Source organism: Lipophrys pholis (genome assembly GCF_963383615.2).
Source record: "Lipophrys pholis genome assembly, chromosome: 19".
In the NCBI taxonomy this organism is placed as follows: domain Eukaryota; kingdom Metazoa; phylum Chordata; class Actinopteri; order Blenniiformes; family Blenniidae; genus Lipophrys; species Lipophrys pholis.
Genome location: NC_137647.1, coordinates 795,695 through 811,620, shown reverse-complemented (window position 1 = coordinate 811,620; position 15,926 = coordinate 795,695). Strand labels below are relative to the sequence as shown.

General features: G+C 44.8%; 2 protein-coding genes across 4 annotated transcripts; both read right to left on the bottom strand.

The window, feature by feature from the left end:
- Positions 1-69: 69 nt before the first annotated feature.
- Positions 70-6,140, bottom strand: LOC308124358 (uncharacterized protein). 2 transcript variants are annotated; one of them, XR_013936289.1, is made up of 4 exons: positions 5,864-6,140; positions 5,461-5,781; positions 1,197-2,312; positions 76-1,035 (listed from the first exon to the last, which is right to left on the bottom strand). XR_013936289.1 is itself a non-coding variant. In XM_080487280.1 (3 exons), the coding sequence occupies exons 2-3, from the start codon at positions 5,687-5,689 to the stop codon at positions 2,017-2,019; spliced, it is 525 nt and encodes a 174-aa protein (XP_080343406.1). In that variant the 5' UTR covers positions 5,690-5,781; positions 5,864-6,140; the 3' UTR covers positions 70-2,016. The 2 variants fall into 2 exon arrangements, 1 of the variants encoding a protein (XP_080343406.1); XM_080487280.1 differs by having other exon boundaries at positions 70-2,312.
- A 1,970-nt stretch (positions 6,141-8,110) lies between these two features.
- gcdhb (glutaryl-CoA dehydrogenase b) lies at positions 8,111-15,671 on the bottom strand. Of its 2 annotated transcripts, none has more exons than XM_080488408.1 (12): positions 15,596-15,671; positions 14,109-14,220; positions 13,326-13,358; positions 12,567-12,707; positions 12,433-12,495; positions 12,165-12,335; positions 11,194-11,323; positions 9,905-10,121; positions 9,103-9,206; positions 8,896-9,021; positions 8,658-8,818; positions 8,111-8,513 (listed from the first exon to the last, which is right to left on the bottom strand). In XM_080488408.1, exons 2-12 carry the CDS (start codon positions 14,209-14,211, stop codon positions 8,440-8,442), a joined length of 1,323 nt encoding a protein of 440 aa, XP_080344534.1. In that variant the 5' UTR covers positions 14,212-14,220; positions 15,596-15,671; the 3' UTR covers positions 8,111-8,439. The 2 variants fall into 2 exon arrangements, with proteins under 2 accessions (XP_080344534.1, XP_080344535.1); XM_080488409.1 differs by having other exon boundaries at positions 14,109-14,300; positions 15,596-15,650.
- Positions 15,672-15,926: the final 255 nt, after the last annotated feature.

Genomic DNA, 15,926 nt, shown 5'->3' with positions numbered 1-15,926 from the left:
TCCCTCTGGACTGTAGAAACGGATCTTTTTCCCTTTTGGCTCAGAAAAACGATAAAGAACAATAAACCTGCTCTTGCACGTTACAAAAAAAACTTTATTTGGTCGACAGTCAGGCACAGAGAACATCCACTGCTCTGCTGCTACTCTTCATCTCCTGCTCTTCTTCTTCACTACGGATCACTGATCAGTGTCTTCATACAACCCAGATTCCAGAAACGGTCTCAAGATGGGGAAATAAAAATATATGAAGGCTTATCAGTTCGTCTCATATAGAATTTTCTTTTAAAAAAAATCTGTCTGCTTTACCAGAGGTTGCTCTATGTGAGGTTGCTCTACGTGGTGTAGAGTTACGTGTTGTTGCTCTATGCGAGGTTGCTCTACATGGTGTAGAGTTACGTGTTGTTGCTCTATGCGATGTTGCTCTACATGGTGTAGAGTTGCGTGAGGTTGCTCTATGTGAGGTTGCTCTACGTGGTGTAGAGTTGCGTGTTGTTGCTCTATGTGAGGTTGCTCTATGTGGTGTAGAGTTACGTGGTGTTGCTCTATGTGAGGTTGCTCTACATGGTGTAGAGTTGCGTGTTGTTGCTCTATGCGAGGTTGCTCTACATGGTGTAGAGTTACATGTTGTTGCTCTATGTGAGGTTGCTCTACATGGTGTAGAGTTACGTGTTGTTGCTCTATGTGAGGTTGCTCTGCGTGGTGTAGAGTTACCCGAGGTTGCTCTATGTGGTGTAGAGTTACGTGTTGTTGCTCTATGCGAGGTTGCTCTACATGGTGTAGAGTTACGTGTTGTTGCTCTATGCGAGGTTGCTCTACATGGTGTAGAGTTACGTGTTGTTGCTCTATGCGAGGTTGCTCCACATGGTGTAGAGTTATGTGTTGTTGCTCTATGTGAGGTTGCTCTACATGGTGTAGCGTTGCGTGTTGTTGCTCTATGTGAGGTTGCTCTACGTGGTGTAGAGTTGTGTGTTGTTGCTCTATGTGAGGTTGCTCTATGTGGTGTAGAGTTCCATGTTGTTGCTCTATGTGAGGTTGCTCCACATGGTGTAGAGTTACATGTTGTTGCTCTATGTGTGGTTGCTCTACATGGTGTAGAGTTGCGTGTTGTTGCTATGTGTGGTTGCTCTACATGGTGTAGAGTTTCGTGTTGCTCTATGTGAGGTTGCTCTACGTGGTGTGGAGTTGCGTGTTGTTGCTCTATGTGAGGTTGCTCTACGTGGTGTAGAGTTATGTGTTGCTGCTCTATGTGAGGTTGCTCTACGTGGTGTAGAGTTACGTGTTGTTGCTCTATGTGAGGTTGCTCTACGTGGTGTAGTTACGTGTTGTTGCGTTTCCTTACATTAGACTACGTGATGCTACATGACATTGTGTTCTGAGGTTGCTCCATGTGACTGAGCTACATGAGGTTGCCCTACATGAGGTTGCCCTACATGAGGTTGCACTGAGTGCCGTTTACATGAAACGTTCCGTTCCATTACTTTAAACCGGGTGCCGCTCTACTTGAAGTTGCTTTACGTGACGACGACGATGAACCTTGTGAAGTTGCCCAACACCAGGTTGCCCAACACCAGGTTGCCCTACGTGCAGCTGTACATGTTGTGTTTATATTGGAACCAGTAGGAGTTTCCATTGCTGATCATTTTATTGCCACGATGTGTTTCGTCAGAAAAAAATTCTGTTTCTGTCCCGAGAAAAATAGAATAAAAACCGTAAAGTGGCGTCAGCTGTGCCGATTGAAAAAACTTTTCAAAATAACCTGATGATGTTTTTCACGTATTTGTTGCACCATCAGATCTGAAGGCTGGTTTAACGATCCGTTTCCTTTAGAACCTGAAACGTCTCTGCGTTCGGTTTTTCTTAATCTCCTGACCAACGTCAGGCTCCGGGACTCGGCGGAGGATTTCCTCAGGATGCTGCCGGTCCGACGCTCCAGACGGGAACATGGCTGCTGCTGCTCCTTCATCATGTCTGTTCCACATCAGAGGTTCATGTCGTCGCCCCCGTCCGGGTCAGAGGTCAGAGGTCAGAGGTGCCGGTCAGACCCGGGCTGATGGAGAACGCCGGCGAGCCGTGGCTGGGGCTGTGTGAGTGCGGGAAGAAGGAGGGGATGTAGGGGATGGCGGCCAGCAGCAGCGGGCTCATCTGGGGGCCGTCGTCGAGGGGAACCGACAGGGGGATGACCACATCGTCCTGGTCCCACACGTGGAAGGCGTTGTGGGCGAAGGGGTGAGGCGGCGGCGGGTGGCTGGCCGCCATGCCGCGCTGGTTCTCCAGTTCCTTCTCTTCCTCACCAGTCGGCCCCAGGAGGCACTCTGAGGGGGGGAGGGGGGGGGGGGGGGGGGGGACAACGACAACGACCGCCATGTTGAACACTCCCCTCAAACCGCCAGCGTCTCAAAGTGTGAAAACATCCTTCTTGGTAGGTAGTTAGTTGGTTGGTAGAGTTAGAGGGTAGGTAGTTAGAGTTGGTTGGTAGAGTTAGAGGGTAGGTAGTTAGTTGGTTGGTAGAGTTAGAGGGTTGGTAGTTAGATGGTTGGTAGTTAGATGGTTGGTAGAGTTAGAGGGTAGGTAGTTAGTTGGTTGGTAGATTTAGATGGTTGGTAGTTAGATGGTTGGTAGAGTTAGAGGGTTGGTAGTTAGATGGTTGGTAGTTAGATGGTTGGTAGCTAGATGGTTGGTAGAGTTAGAGGGTAGGTAGTTAGTTGGTTGGTAGAGTTAGAGGGTAGGTAGAGTTAGAGGGTAGGTAGTTAGATGGTAGGTAGTTAGATGGTTGGTAGAGTTAGAGGGTAGGTAGTTAGTTGGTTGGTAGAGTTAGAGGGTAGGTAGTTAGTTGGTTGGTAGAGTTAGAGGGTAGGTAGTTAGTTGGTTGGTAGAGTTAGAGGGTAGGTAGTTAGTTGGTTGGTAGAGTTAGAGGGTAGGTAGTTAGTTGGTTGGTAGAGTTAGAGGGTTGGTAGTTAGATGGTTGGTAGTTAGATGGTTGGTAGAGTTAGAGGGTAGGTAGTTAGTTGGTTGGTAGATTTAGATGGTTGGTAGTTAGATGGTTGGTAGAGTTAGAGGGTTGGTAGTTAGATGGTTGGTAGTTAGATGGTTGGTAGCTAGATGGTTGGTAGAGTTAGAGGGTAGGTAGTTAGTTGGTTGGTAGAGTTAGAGGGTAGGTAGAGTTAGAGGGTAGGTAGTTAGATGGTAGGTAGTTAGATGGTTGGTAGAGTTAGAGGGTAGGTAGTTAGTTGGTTGGTAGAGTTAGAGGGTAGGTAGTTAGATGGTTGGTAGAGTTAGAGGGTAGGTAGTTAGTTGGTTGGTAGAGTTAGAGGGTTGGTAGTTAGATGGTTGGTAGTTAGATGGTTGGTAGCTAGATGGTTGGTAGAGTTAGAGGGTAGGTAGTTAGTTGGTTGGTAGAGTTAGAGGGTAGGTAGAGTTAGAGGGTAGGTAGTTAGATGGTAGGTAGTTAGATGGTTGGTAGAGTTAGAGGGTAGGTAGTTAGTTGGTTGGTAGAGTTAGATGGTAGGTAGTTAGATGGTTGGTAGAGTTAGAGGGTAGGTAGTTAGTTGGTTGGTAGATTTAGATGGTTGGTAGTTAGATGGTTGGTAGAGTTAGAGGGTAGGTAGTTAGTTGGTTGGTAGAGTTAGAGGGTTGGTAGTTAGATGGTTGGTAGTTAGATGGTTGGTAGGTAGTTAGTTGGTTGGTAGATTTAGATGGTTGGTAGTTAGATGGTTGGTAGAGTTAGAGGGTTGGTAGTTAGATGGTTGGTAGTTAGATGGTTGGTAGTTAGATGGTTGGTAGAGTTAGAGGGTAGGTAGTTAGTTGGTTGGTAGAGTTAGAGGGTAGGTAGAGTTAGAGGGTAGGTAGTTAGATGGTAGGTAGTTAGATGGTTGGTAGAGTTAGAGGGTAGGTAGTTAGTTGGTTGGTAGAGTTAGAGGGTAGGTAGTTAGATGGTTGGTAGAGTTAGAGGGTAGGTAGTTAGTTGGTTGGTAGAGTTAGAGGGTTGGTAGTTAGATGGTTGGTAGTTAGATGGTTGGTAGCTAGATGGTTGGTAGAGTTAGAGGGTAGGTAGTTAGTTGGTTGGTAGAGTTAGAGGGTAGGTAGAGTTAGAGGGTAGGTAGAGTTAGAGGGTAGGTAGTTAGATGGTTGGTAGAGTTAGAGGGTAGGTAGTTAGTTGGTTGGTAGAGTTAGATGGTAGGTAGTTAGATGGTTGGTAGAGTTAGAGGGTAGGTAGTTAGTTGGTTGGTAGATTTAGATGGTTGGTAGTTAGATGGTTGGTAGAGTTAGAGGGTAGGTAGTTAGTTGGTTGGTAGAGTTAGAGGGTTGGTAGTTAGATGGTTGGTAGTTAGATGGTTGGTAGAGTTAGATGATTGGTCGTTAGATGATTGGTCGTGAGATGGTTGGTAGTTAGATGGTTGGTAGTTAGATGGTTGGTAGTTAGATGGTTGGTAGCTAGATGGTTGGTAGAGTTAGAGGGTAGGTAGTTAGTTGGTTGGTAGAGTTAGAGGGTAGGTAGAGTTAGAGGGTAGGTAGTTAGATGGTAGGTAGTTAGATGGTTGGTAGAGTTAGAGGGTAGGTAGTTAGTTGGTTGGTAGAGTTAGATGGTAGGTAGTTAGATGGTTGGTAGAGTTAGAGGGTAGGTAGTTAGTTGGTTGGTAGATTTAGATGGTTGGTAGTTAGATGGTTGGTAGAGTTAGAGGGTAGGTAGTTAGTTGGTTGGTAGAGTTAGAGGGTTGGTAGTTAGATGGTTGGTAGTTAGATGGTTGGTAGAGTTAGATGATTGGTCGTTAGATGATTGGTCGTGAGATGGTTGGTAGTTAGATGGTTGGTAGTTAGATGGTTGGTAGTTAGATGGTTGGTAGTTAGATGGACCTGAAGGACCAGCGCTGCACTGCCTTGCTCTAAAGCAGCCTAAAACCTGCTGTGAGCTAAAGCACTACGTTTTTTTCCAACAATGAAGAAACTTTAGTAAACTAAAGGTTGAATTATAACTTTTATGTTTCCAAAAATCTTAAAAACAACTCTTGTATTTCTTATTGAAACATTGAGATTAGAATGATATGATCCTATTATGAATATTTGAGTTATTTAAGGAATTATATATTATTTACATGAATACTGCCATGTTGTATATATTTAGAACTACTATACTTTTAAAATGAGTCATTAAAAATCGCTAAAACAACTTGTAATAATTACATATGACCATCAGAATAAATCTTTTGCTTGTGTAGTTAGTTTTTATCAACATTAATATAAAATGAATGATCGTTTCTGTTTATAGAAGTTATATCGATGCTGTGATCAATATTTCCTGTCTTCTGGTTTATTTTCATCTCATTTAATCCCAGTTTCCGGTCTGTCAGTGAAATATGTTTCTAAACACACACACACACACACACACACACACACACACACACACACACACACACACACACACACACACTCCTATTAACTACATACACGTGTGTGTCCTGCTACCTGTGACGTCGATGGCCAGGTCCTTGATGAGGTGACCCACGATGGCGTAGGCCACTCCGACCACCACGAGCGCGGCCATGAGCAGGTAGATCATCGCCTTGGGCAGCGGGATCAGGTCCCGCGCCACCGGCTTGTACTGCCGGTACAGCGGGTCGTCGATGGAGGAGGAGTACGGGGAAACCTGAGCCTCGGCCGAGGAGTTCCACCCGGTGAAGTTGAAAGAATTCATGGTTCCAAGCAGGTCAGGGTTTCTCCTTAAACCGTCAAATCACGCGTAAAATTTGGTTTGTGAAAAACAGTTTGTGCGTAAATTCTTAAATCCTGCAAAAAAAAAAAAAGACAGAATGTTAAAATAGATGAAACATACTATAGCAACAGTATTAAAAGTGACTTGTTCGTTTACCATGAGCGGTGGTTGTGTGGGAGCTGAGCTCGCTGCGTCCTGCTCGCGCCCCGGTGAAGTGCGTAATGCGCTCCGCTCCTCCAGCAGCTTTCCTTCCCTCCTCTCTGATCTTTAATCCCCGCACATTACCGAGAAGTCTCCCGGTGAGAAAAGTCAATCAGGTCCTTAATGATGCACAGACGCTATTTCGAGATCCTCAGACCTCCATCCAGAGGAGGAACGCAAGGATTCCTGCGTCTGGATGGAGTTTTACGCACGAACGAATGTCTTTACGCACAAATTGAATTATGTTGCAAATCTGTGGACGCGCAAGTCACTGATATAAATAAACCAGACGTTTCCGCAGTTTAAAAGAGCAACAAGATTGACCTGGATCTCCAAAACGTCTTTACCTTTTAAAAATAAAGGTGATACAACAACGGTATCATCATCATATTAATGAAAAGATTCGATTTTAGCAGCATTTTATCTTCACTGTTTTTAGTCTCAGCCAGTTTAACAACTTTTAAATGATTGTGCACCTAGAAGGTTTTTTCATTGTTCCTGTTTTCACAGTTTTACCCTGAAATGGTTGTTTGATCAGTTTCAGCTGCTTTGACAACTTTAATCATTTCAACTAGTTTACCTTCTTTTTTCATGTTTTAAGCCATTTTAACTGTATTACTCTTTTATCTGTTTGAGGTTTTGTCAGTTTAAATTTCTTTCATTGTCTCAGTCTCTCTCTCTCTCTTTCTCTCTCTCTCTCTCTCTCTCTCTCTCTCTGCCATGTCTTTAGATGACAAGTTTAAAATTTCATCCATATATCTTCCGTCTCATTTTCATCATTTTGAGTCAAACTGAACTGTTTTAAAGTTGCTGATCTTCAGCTGCTGTTTGATTGGACGAAACAGGAACAAACCAGTAAGTGAGGTTTTCCCCCAGAGCGACTCGGCTGCTCTTTTCTCATAAATCCTCCGTTCTGCAGGAAAAACATCAAAAGATCTTGGCTGAGTCACAAACCCACAAACTAATCCACACCTTAGTCCAGATCAACAGCCTGTTAGTGATTAGCCTGTCAAGCTGGAGGTCACTGAGGTCAACTGGAGGTCACAGAGGTCAACTGGAGGTCACTGAGGTCAACTGGAGGTCACAGAGGTCAACTGGAGGTCAACTGGAGGTCACAGGTCAACTGGAGGTCAACTGGAGGTCACTGAGGTCAACTGGAGGTCACAGGTCAACTGGAGGTCAACTGGAGGTCACTGAGGTTAACTGGAGGTCACTGAGGTTAACTGGAGGTCACGATCAGTCACTTCTACATGGAACAGAAAGACAAAACTGAAAACATGACAAGGTTCTGTAATTCCTTTCACTTCAATGTCCACACACACACACACACACACACACACACACACACACACACACACACACACACAGCTCAGATTTTCTAACTTGTGGATCAGAAGAGAAAAGACATAAAACAAACTACAGATTTAATTTATTCATTTGTTCACACGCTCGTCTGAACTGAACAAATACGACTCGTTAAAACTCTGTAAGTCTTTTATCATCCATCCATCCATCCATCCATCCATCCCTCCCTCCCTCCCTCCCTCCCTCCATCCATCCATCCATCTCCTCCCTCTTCTCTGTTCCCGGGTGGTGGGGGTGTCAGTCTGAGCACCGTCACCCAGATCACATTGCACCATTAAGAACCTTCCTGCAGGTGGAGAGCCCACAGGAAGGTGGAGAGCCCACAGGAAGGTGGAGAACCCACAGGAAGGTGGAGAGCCCACAGGAAGGTGTTGCCCAGCGTGGGACATGAACCCTCTACCTAGAGACTGAGAGTCTGACGCTCTACCAGCTGAGCTGACGGGGAAAACAGAAGCAGAATAATAATAATAATGTTCAACACTTTTGCAGACGATGTTCTTGTCTTCATATCTTGAGATTTATTCGTCTCAATAAGAGAATTGTTGGACATGGTCGAGGTAATAAACCCAGTAACAGAATCATTTTGGACGTTTTCAGCGTAATGAAGCCAGTCAGCTGGAGTTTAATTAAAACAGCAGCAACTCCATTTAAAAGGTTTTATTTTGGCAAAACAGGAAGTGTTGAGCCGTTATCAGTGTAACTGGTCACCAGCCAGCCTCCGACGCTCAGAGAACATGAAAAACTTTAAAGAGTTTGAGTTGTGTGATGATGATTCTGCTCAATATTCCAGGTTAAGTTTTCATTTTAAATTGTGGGCGAATGTATGAAACTTGCACCAAGATTTGCTTTGGATTTTATTTAATATTTGAAGCTCGGATCAACATCTGAAAGTCAAAACACGTCTTGTTATAAAGTGCTAGAAGAAAAAGCAAACATTCACTGTGGCTCATGAATCTTTTCCACCCGGGGAGTTATTAATGAGCTGGACCCTCATTCTCTTCCCAGTGATGCGACGCTGTAGAAAAATATTCCCCTGGAGGTGAAGAATCTTGAATTACACTGGACAGACGTCCACAGTATCTTGTTTCTCTATAAAAAAAAAAGTCTGCAATTCTACAAACCAGAGCGAAAACCATCATTTCTAAGAGGGGTAAAGGGCGGAGGCTCTATTTGTCGACGGTGAAGGACTGCAGGCCGGTGATGGCTCGTCCCAGAATGAGGGCGTGGATGTCATGAGTCCCTACAGGAGGAGGAGGAGAACACAGGTTACCGTAGAAACCAGCTGCACCCCTCCACACGTCTGACCCCACCCCCCACACCTATTGCCCCACCCTCTATAACTTTGTGGCCCCGCCCTCCACACCTGTGGCCCCGCCCTCCTCACCTTCGTACGTGTTGACGGACTCCAGGTTCATGACGTGGCGGATGACATGGTACTCGTCTGCGATGCCGTTCCCTCCCAGCATGTCTCGGGCCTGGCGGGCGATGTCCAGCGATTTACCGCAGCTGTTCCTCTTCAGCATGGAGATCATCTCCGGCGCCGCCCTGACGGGGGAAACGCCACGTTAACGGTGATGTCACTATCACAGCGTGCGCTCTGATCCAGAAGAACTGGGCTTTACTTCTTCTGGTCAATGAGCCGGCCCAGCTGCAGACACGACTGCAGCCCGATGCTGATCTCCGTCAGCATGTCGGCCATTTTCTTCTGCATCAGCTGGTTCCTCGCCAGCGGCACGCCGAACTGGATTCTGGGAAAGAGAAAAAACATCCCTCAGGAAAATGAGCTGAAGACGTCAGTATAATCTGAAGAGAGTCCTGGTTTGGCTCACCTGTCCAGTGTGTACTGACGAGCGGTATGGAAGCAGAACTCCGCCGCTCCCAGGGCGCCCCAGGCGATGCCGTAGCGGGCGTTGTTCAGGCAGCCGAACGGACCCTGAAGGAAACGACGAGACGAGGTCTCTTGAGTGTGTCTCACTTGTGGTGCTTTACCAACAGTACCTACTCAGCTCTATTCGCCACGGCTCTACCAGCCTCCATCTTGTTTGTTTTCCATTACATTATAGTACCACCGCGGCGTGGGCGGAGCCATCGGAGCTTTTCCCCGTCGCACCAGTATGCGGACAATTTCTCCTGATGTGGAGTGAACGTGCATTGGATATCAGCTCAAATATCAAATTAAATAGTATATATTTTTATATATTTATTTACAATATTACAAAATGTGGATTGTTACGATGGTGTGTCACTGTCCAGTGTTTCGGTTTCACTGGTACCCCTGTTAACTGGTGACTTCTGCCAGCAGCTGATGTTAAATTAAGACAAACAAACACTACGATACTTTAAACTGCCATGGAAATGTGGTTAAACAACGTTCTCCAGGACAAATACGGGTCCTGGATGGGTTTTTAACCTCTGCTGTGAAAAGAGGAGGCTGGAGGAAACCGGTCACCAGTTAACAAGGGAACCAGTTAATCCTAAACACCGGTGGTGAGAAATAATGAAAAACTCTTGTTTTGTAACTTTTTTTGTCTGAACTTTGTTTGAAACTCTGTTAGAAAGAATAGCTTTGAATCTGACATAATTTCTCTCTTCCGACAACTTACTGAAACTCTCCAAACCCCCCGGACTCACCCCGAGGCCGGAGACTTTGGGGAGCAGGTTCTCCTCAGGAACCTCCACCTCGTCCATCAGGATCATACCAGTGGCCGACGCCCGCAGAGAGAACTTCCCTTCGATCTTGGGTGTGGAGAGGCCCTTCATGCCGCGCTCCAGGATGAAGCCACGAATCTTCCCGTCGTCGCATTTGGCCCAGACCACGGCAATGTCGGCCACGGGGGAGTTGGTGATCCTGACGGAGGAGTTGGGGGCAGGAGGAGGCGTAGATAATCAGTTCAGAGAACACTGGGGATGAAATCTGTAGTTTCTGTTGTCTGTCTGTTGTCTCTGCTCTCCAGGAAAATACAATCAAATCAGCTGAGGAGTGCAGAGGAAACTCAGCTGTGAAGAGCTCCCCCGTGTGGCCATAAGGTGGAATAACATGCTCAGCAGATCAAGTTGAGTATTGAATCAATATGATCGAGATAAAGTGTGTGTGTGTGTGTGTGTGTGTGTGTGTGTGTGTGTGTGTGTGTGTGTGTGTGTGTGTGTGTGTGTGTGTGTGTGTGTGTGTGTGTGTGTGTGTGTGTGTGTGTGTGTGTGTGTGTGTGTGTGTGTGTGTGTGTGTGTGTGTGTGTTCTCCTCACAACAGACCTGCAGGCTTCATCTGAATGTCGTTTCTAACTCGTCCATTAACTCCTCCGTCGTTTCAGTGAGGATTAACTCTTTACACTGATTGAACACTTTCCGTGTTTTTCTCTTACATTGTTGACCAACAGTAGAAAACTAAACAATAGGCTAAGCTAATAGGCTAAACCCAGTTTGCATTAGATTGTGCTGATTAAGATTGTGATAATAAAATCACTGAAATGATTGTGAATCATATACATTTACAGCATACAAATATTAAGATTGAATTAATTTCATGAAAACTATAGTTTTTAACTGTTGATACCCAGTTTTCACAAGGTTGTATTTCATTTTTTATTTCAGTTTTTACTGGACACATCATTAAAATGTGGGAGGGAAAATGTAAAAATCTACTTTTTCACACTTGTTTTAAACCTCTGCTGGGTCTTAGGGGGTTAATCGCGATAAGGAACTCTTTCAAAGATGGAAGAACTGTTTACCGTTTAACGTTGACATGAGTCAGAGTTTTAATTAAAGGAAACACGATCGTCTTCATGTTTAAAGAACATGAATGAATAAATAAACAGGATTTGTTCTGTACTTATTGGTTCTAAAACCAGCTCCAGCACTGTTAAGAACACAATCTTCTGTTGTGTGATGAACTCGGGATGCGTGACGTTTGGTTTGTTCCTCACCAGGTCTTCGCTCCGGTCAGACTGTAGGTGCGACTGGTCGGGTTGAACTTGGCTCGGGTCTCCATGCTGCCGGGGTCGCTGCCGTGGTTGGGCTCCGTCAGGCCGAAGCAGCCCAGGATCTCCCCCCGAGCTGACACACACACACACACACACACACACACACACACACACACACACACACACACACACACACACACACACACACACACACACACACACACACACACACACACGATCATTTTACCCCGAAATGTATTTAGCTGACAAGATTTAAGCAATAACTGATAATGAGTGCAAAAGCTATTAAATCTTATAGTGTATTTATATACAGCCTGTAACTGTGGCACCTGTTACACACAAAGCCACCCTAAAGATGTTAAAACCAACATAAGGGATGTAAAATCAGACAAAATGACCAGAAAAACACACAAAATGATGAGAAAGAGCGATAAAGAAATCTGCACTCTGACACACAAAGAGGCCTTGAAGGCACAGAATTACAACAAAGACACACGGAACAACTGCAGAGAGTCAGATAATTATCCTGAAAGACTCAAACTGACTGCAAAGAGACACAATAACCCAAAATATATGAGCAATGACCTGAAAACAGTAAGAGACCAGAAACAACAGCAGAGACACAAAATGAACCAACAGATACTCAAACTGACCATGAACAGGAGAGACGGCCATAAAACCTCCAACATGAACCGAGAACAACTGACACACCAGAGCTAAGAGAAGGTGTGTAACGCCAACAGAGAGGCTCAAGGACAGGAAGAGGCTATGGAGACAAAGAAAACTAAACAATAAATCAACTGCAGATATTCACATAATGACCCTAAAATAATCAAACAATATATGAGCAGTGACCTGAATTCTTCTAAAGAGACGAGAAAAGAGACCAAATGTCCAGAGGAAGGCTCCGCTCTTACTGGTTCTATTTAAATGAAACTGAAGGTGGCGCTCACCCAGCCTGGGCAGGTATTTCTCCTTCTGCTCCTCGCTGCCGTAGGCATTGATGGGATGCATGACCAGCGACGACTGGACGCTCATCACCGAGCGGTAGCCGCTGTCCACCCTCTCCACCTCCCGGGCGATCAAACCGTACGCCACGTAGCTCGTCCCGGCGCAGCCGTACCCTGAGCAACACACACACACACACACACCGGGGGGGCGGAGTCAATGTCAGCGTTACTGAATGGGGTCCAAACAGGCGTGTTGGCGCGACAGTCTGACCTTGGATGGTCGGGCCCAGCACGCCCATCTCGCCCATCTCCGACACGACGTCCCTGTGGAAGACTTCACACGGAGGCAACGTGACAAACAAACTCCAAACGGGAATAATGGCGCTTTAGACGGGACTTCCTGACCTTCGTTCCTGTTTGCCAGCAGGATCCGAGGCATCAGCTTCTCCTGGCAGTAGGTCCTGAAGGAGTCCCGGATCAGGACCTCGTCCTGGGTCAGCTGACCCTCCAGGTCCAGGGCGTCCTGCCAGCTGAACTGGACTTTAGCTGTCGGAGGAAATTCACAAAGCATTTCTTTCTTCACACACTTTCTACCAAATATACTGGATTTAATGAACCTTTAAGACACCAGTAAAAAACCTAAACAATACAGAAACGGTATTATAGGTTACATTTATATTAGGATTCATACCATTAGAGCTGGTTGGGTTAGTTTTTTTTAAGCTTTTCAATCCATCCGAGGCCCCGTTGCCACGGCAACGCTTCAAGTAAATACAGTTTTTGCATTTTATACATATACTTTGTTTTTTCTTTTTTATCAATTTCTCTCCATTTGATGTTTGGGGCTGTCCTTCCTTCCTATTTATTTTTAGACAGGAAATGAAAAACAGTTCCGTTCTGAGTACAACCTGAACTTAACAACTTACAAACAACAAATAAAATCCTAAAAATGACAAAACAATCTTCGATTTGTTGACATTTAATCCATCATTCCATTCTGTGAATCTTTCATGAGAATGTAGGAAAAGCTTGTTGATTCTCAGAAAAAAGGATTTCTGCAGATTATATTCCCAGTTTACCGTCAATCCTGGATCTCGGTGGTTTTTTACACTTTAAAAGAAACTTTCCCGGCCGGATTGAATCGTCTTCACATGTTTGACTTACGAGCTCGGGGCTTCTGCTCCGTCTTCTCTGCATCTGTGGAGAAACACAAACTTAACAAATGATTATTATAATTAAACCATTGAAACACGGAGCAGATGCTTCTTTCTGCACATGCATTCCGTTTCATTACAAAAACTAATTCTTTTCAGCATTTCTGCCGTTTCCAGGCAGACGGACCTCGTCTTCACAATGTGGCCGCGTGAACGTGAAACTTTGCTTTTATTAAATGTTTGCATGTAAGAAAGATGTCACATTTCTGTAAAACCGCTACTTCAACAGCTGAGCTCTAAAATTAAAAGCCAACTAAGTTTGCAAACATTGGATTAATTTAATCTCAAATTTCCTTCTATGAGGAGTTAAACACGACTGACATGACGGTGCTTTTCTCAAACATTACAAAGCTTTCGTTACTTATAACTGCACATAATGATCAAAAATAGGCATTTAATGCTTCAAAACATCTTTAAAAATGACATGACAGCTTTTCATTTTGTGATCTGATGAAAACGTTTGAGCTTCTTTTCAAACTGTGGGAACGTATGATTTAATAGTCCATGACATGGTGTGAATTGTATTTAAGTTGCGTGAAATCACCGCGTAAGTGGGTTGTAATACTGCTTAATTACAGTAAAGTATATGTAATCAGTTACTTCCTTTTCCATCGACCAGGCTCCTCACAGACAAACACTGACAGACGATTCCTCGCTTCATGATTTCATCATTGTCATGTTGAAAAAACCCCAGATTGATGGAAATGTCCTGAACTGCTGGACTTGTACGAACCTCGTCTGGCCGGCGCAGCGTTGCCCTGCGCTCTGGTCGCCGTGACGACGGCTTGTCTGTGAGGAGAGACCAACAGTCTGCACACGGCGCTCCTCAAAGCCATGACGGGAACCTGGACGGACGGTAAGACGACTGTTAAGATCCAGGAAACTTACAACTGGAACACAACCGAGACCGTGACGAGAAGAGTCACTGCGGAGGAAACCAAAAGTTTGTCAGAAGCATGAGGACGTTTTTCAAGACGTTTTGAAAACAGGGAGTATCTCCATCTTTCCAAGTGTGAGTAAATCCCATGAATCACTGCAGGAGGTGCAGATACCAGGAGATCCTGCTCCTTGAACAGTCCAGCAGAAACCCCCTGCGAGGTCGCTCCGGCCACAAACACATTCTTTGAAAATTAAAAGTGAGACAAGAAAATGTGTGCAGACAGCTGGGATGTTGGGATCGTCAAGCAAAGACGACTGCATCATGTGGCAGTGGACCGAGGCTGGAGGTGGAGGAGCACCTCATCAGGTATTCAGTGTGTAAATCCTTCGATTTCCTGGTTAACGCTCTCGCCTCACAGCGACAAGCTTCAGATACCAGCCGGGCCTTTCTGTGTGGAGTTTGCATGTTCTCCCCATGTGTGCCTGGGTTTCCGCCCACTAAAACATGCATGTGAGGTTTTAGCCCCTCAGTGTGAGTGAGTGTGGACGTCTGTCTCTCCGAACCCCACAGAAGATGGACGGATGGACCTTTTTAGGACAAGATGATCAAGCTGGGAACCAAAAAAGGCTCAAGACATTAATTCAGCTCAGCTTAAAGAGTGGAAAATCTGATTTAACCAGCAGAAGTCGAGGGCAGTCTTCGTCTGGAGACTGGTCTCAGGTTTTGACATGATAAACAATAGATAGTTCTAAACAGTATTTAATGAGGCCAGGGGTTCTTAAAGGTGAGAAGACTGCAGAGCTTCGACCACATTGCCTCCATCCAGCTCCACTAACTCCCGCAGTGGACATAACTTACCCTTTTAATTAGAAATCTGACAGATCTGACCCATGGATTATGTCTGGATTTATGTAGCCTTAAACTGTTGTTACGCATATGGTTTACACTGAAGTTTATTCACTAATTTGCATCAAAAGTATCACTAGTTTAAACCTCCAAACATTGATTTGTATGGTCTCTCTCTGGAAAATACCAGCTAAAGCCAAAACAGACACGTAGGAAGTTACAAGGAAGCGTAATAAATCGTTAATAAATAGTAGTAAATCATTAACCACAGTTGAGACTTTACGTTTCGAGAGGTAAATTCGATGTTTACTCTCGTGGTCCTAAATAACATGACTGTAGCTACATGCTAACGACGTTAGCTCTCCAGTAACCAGCTCGTAACATCCAAGAACTGTTCCTATAATTAGTTAGTTGATTATAACACTGCACAAAAAACACCTTATGTGACTAACGTGAGTAAAACACACAGTATAGGCTGTTTGAGGAGTATTTACCTGTTAGGAGGGATAAATAACCCTTGTCCTGGATTCACCGCTCATCTGACACTACGTCAAAACACCAGGTGACGTCATCACGCACAGCACTCCGGCCACAAGGGAACGCCATGTTGGGTGAGGCATCGCGGCTGAAATAAACACAAGAAGACAACATATGCGTGAAAACTTCAGGTGATAAATGATAGTTTGTTTGATAAAATGCTTAACAAATAAAATGAAATACAAAAACTTAAAAAGTAGTGATTATCTCTGCTTTTGTGACAAAAGTGTCATCACCAAAGATGGCTGCCTTTCAGGGACACGCGTGTCTCTTTGCAAGGTTGTGATT

Bases quoted from the DNA above. Each gene is read 5' to 3' on its own strand.
- LOC308124358 (XM_080487280.1), bottom strand. From the start codon at position 5,689: ATGAATTCTTTCAACTTCACCGGGTGGAACTCCTCGGCCGAGGCTCAG. The intron at 2,313-5,460 runs GTAGCAGGACAC...TCCCCCCCTCAG, and splicing joins CCTGGCCATCGACGTCACAG to AGTGCCTCCTGGGGCCGACT.
- gcdhb (XM_080488408.1), bottom strand. From the start codon at position 14,211: ATGGCTTTGAGGAGCGCCGTGTGCAGACTGTTGGTCTCTCCTCACAGA. The intron at 13,359-14,108 runs GTTCGTACAAGT...GTTTCTCCACAG, and splicing joins CGCTGCGCCGGCCAGACGAG to ATGCAGAGAAGACGGAGCAG. The intron at 12,496-12,566 runs GTCAGGAAGTCC...CTCCGTGTGAAG, and splicing joins GCTGGCAAACAGGAACGAAG to TCTTCCACAGGGACGTCGTG.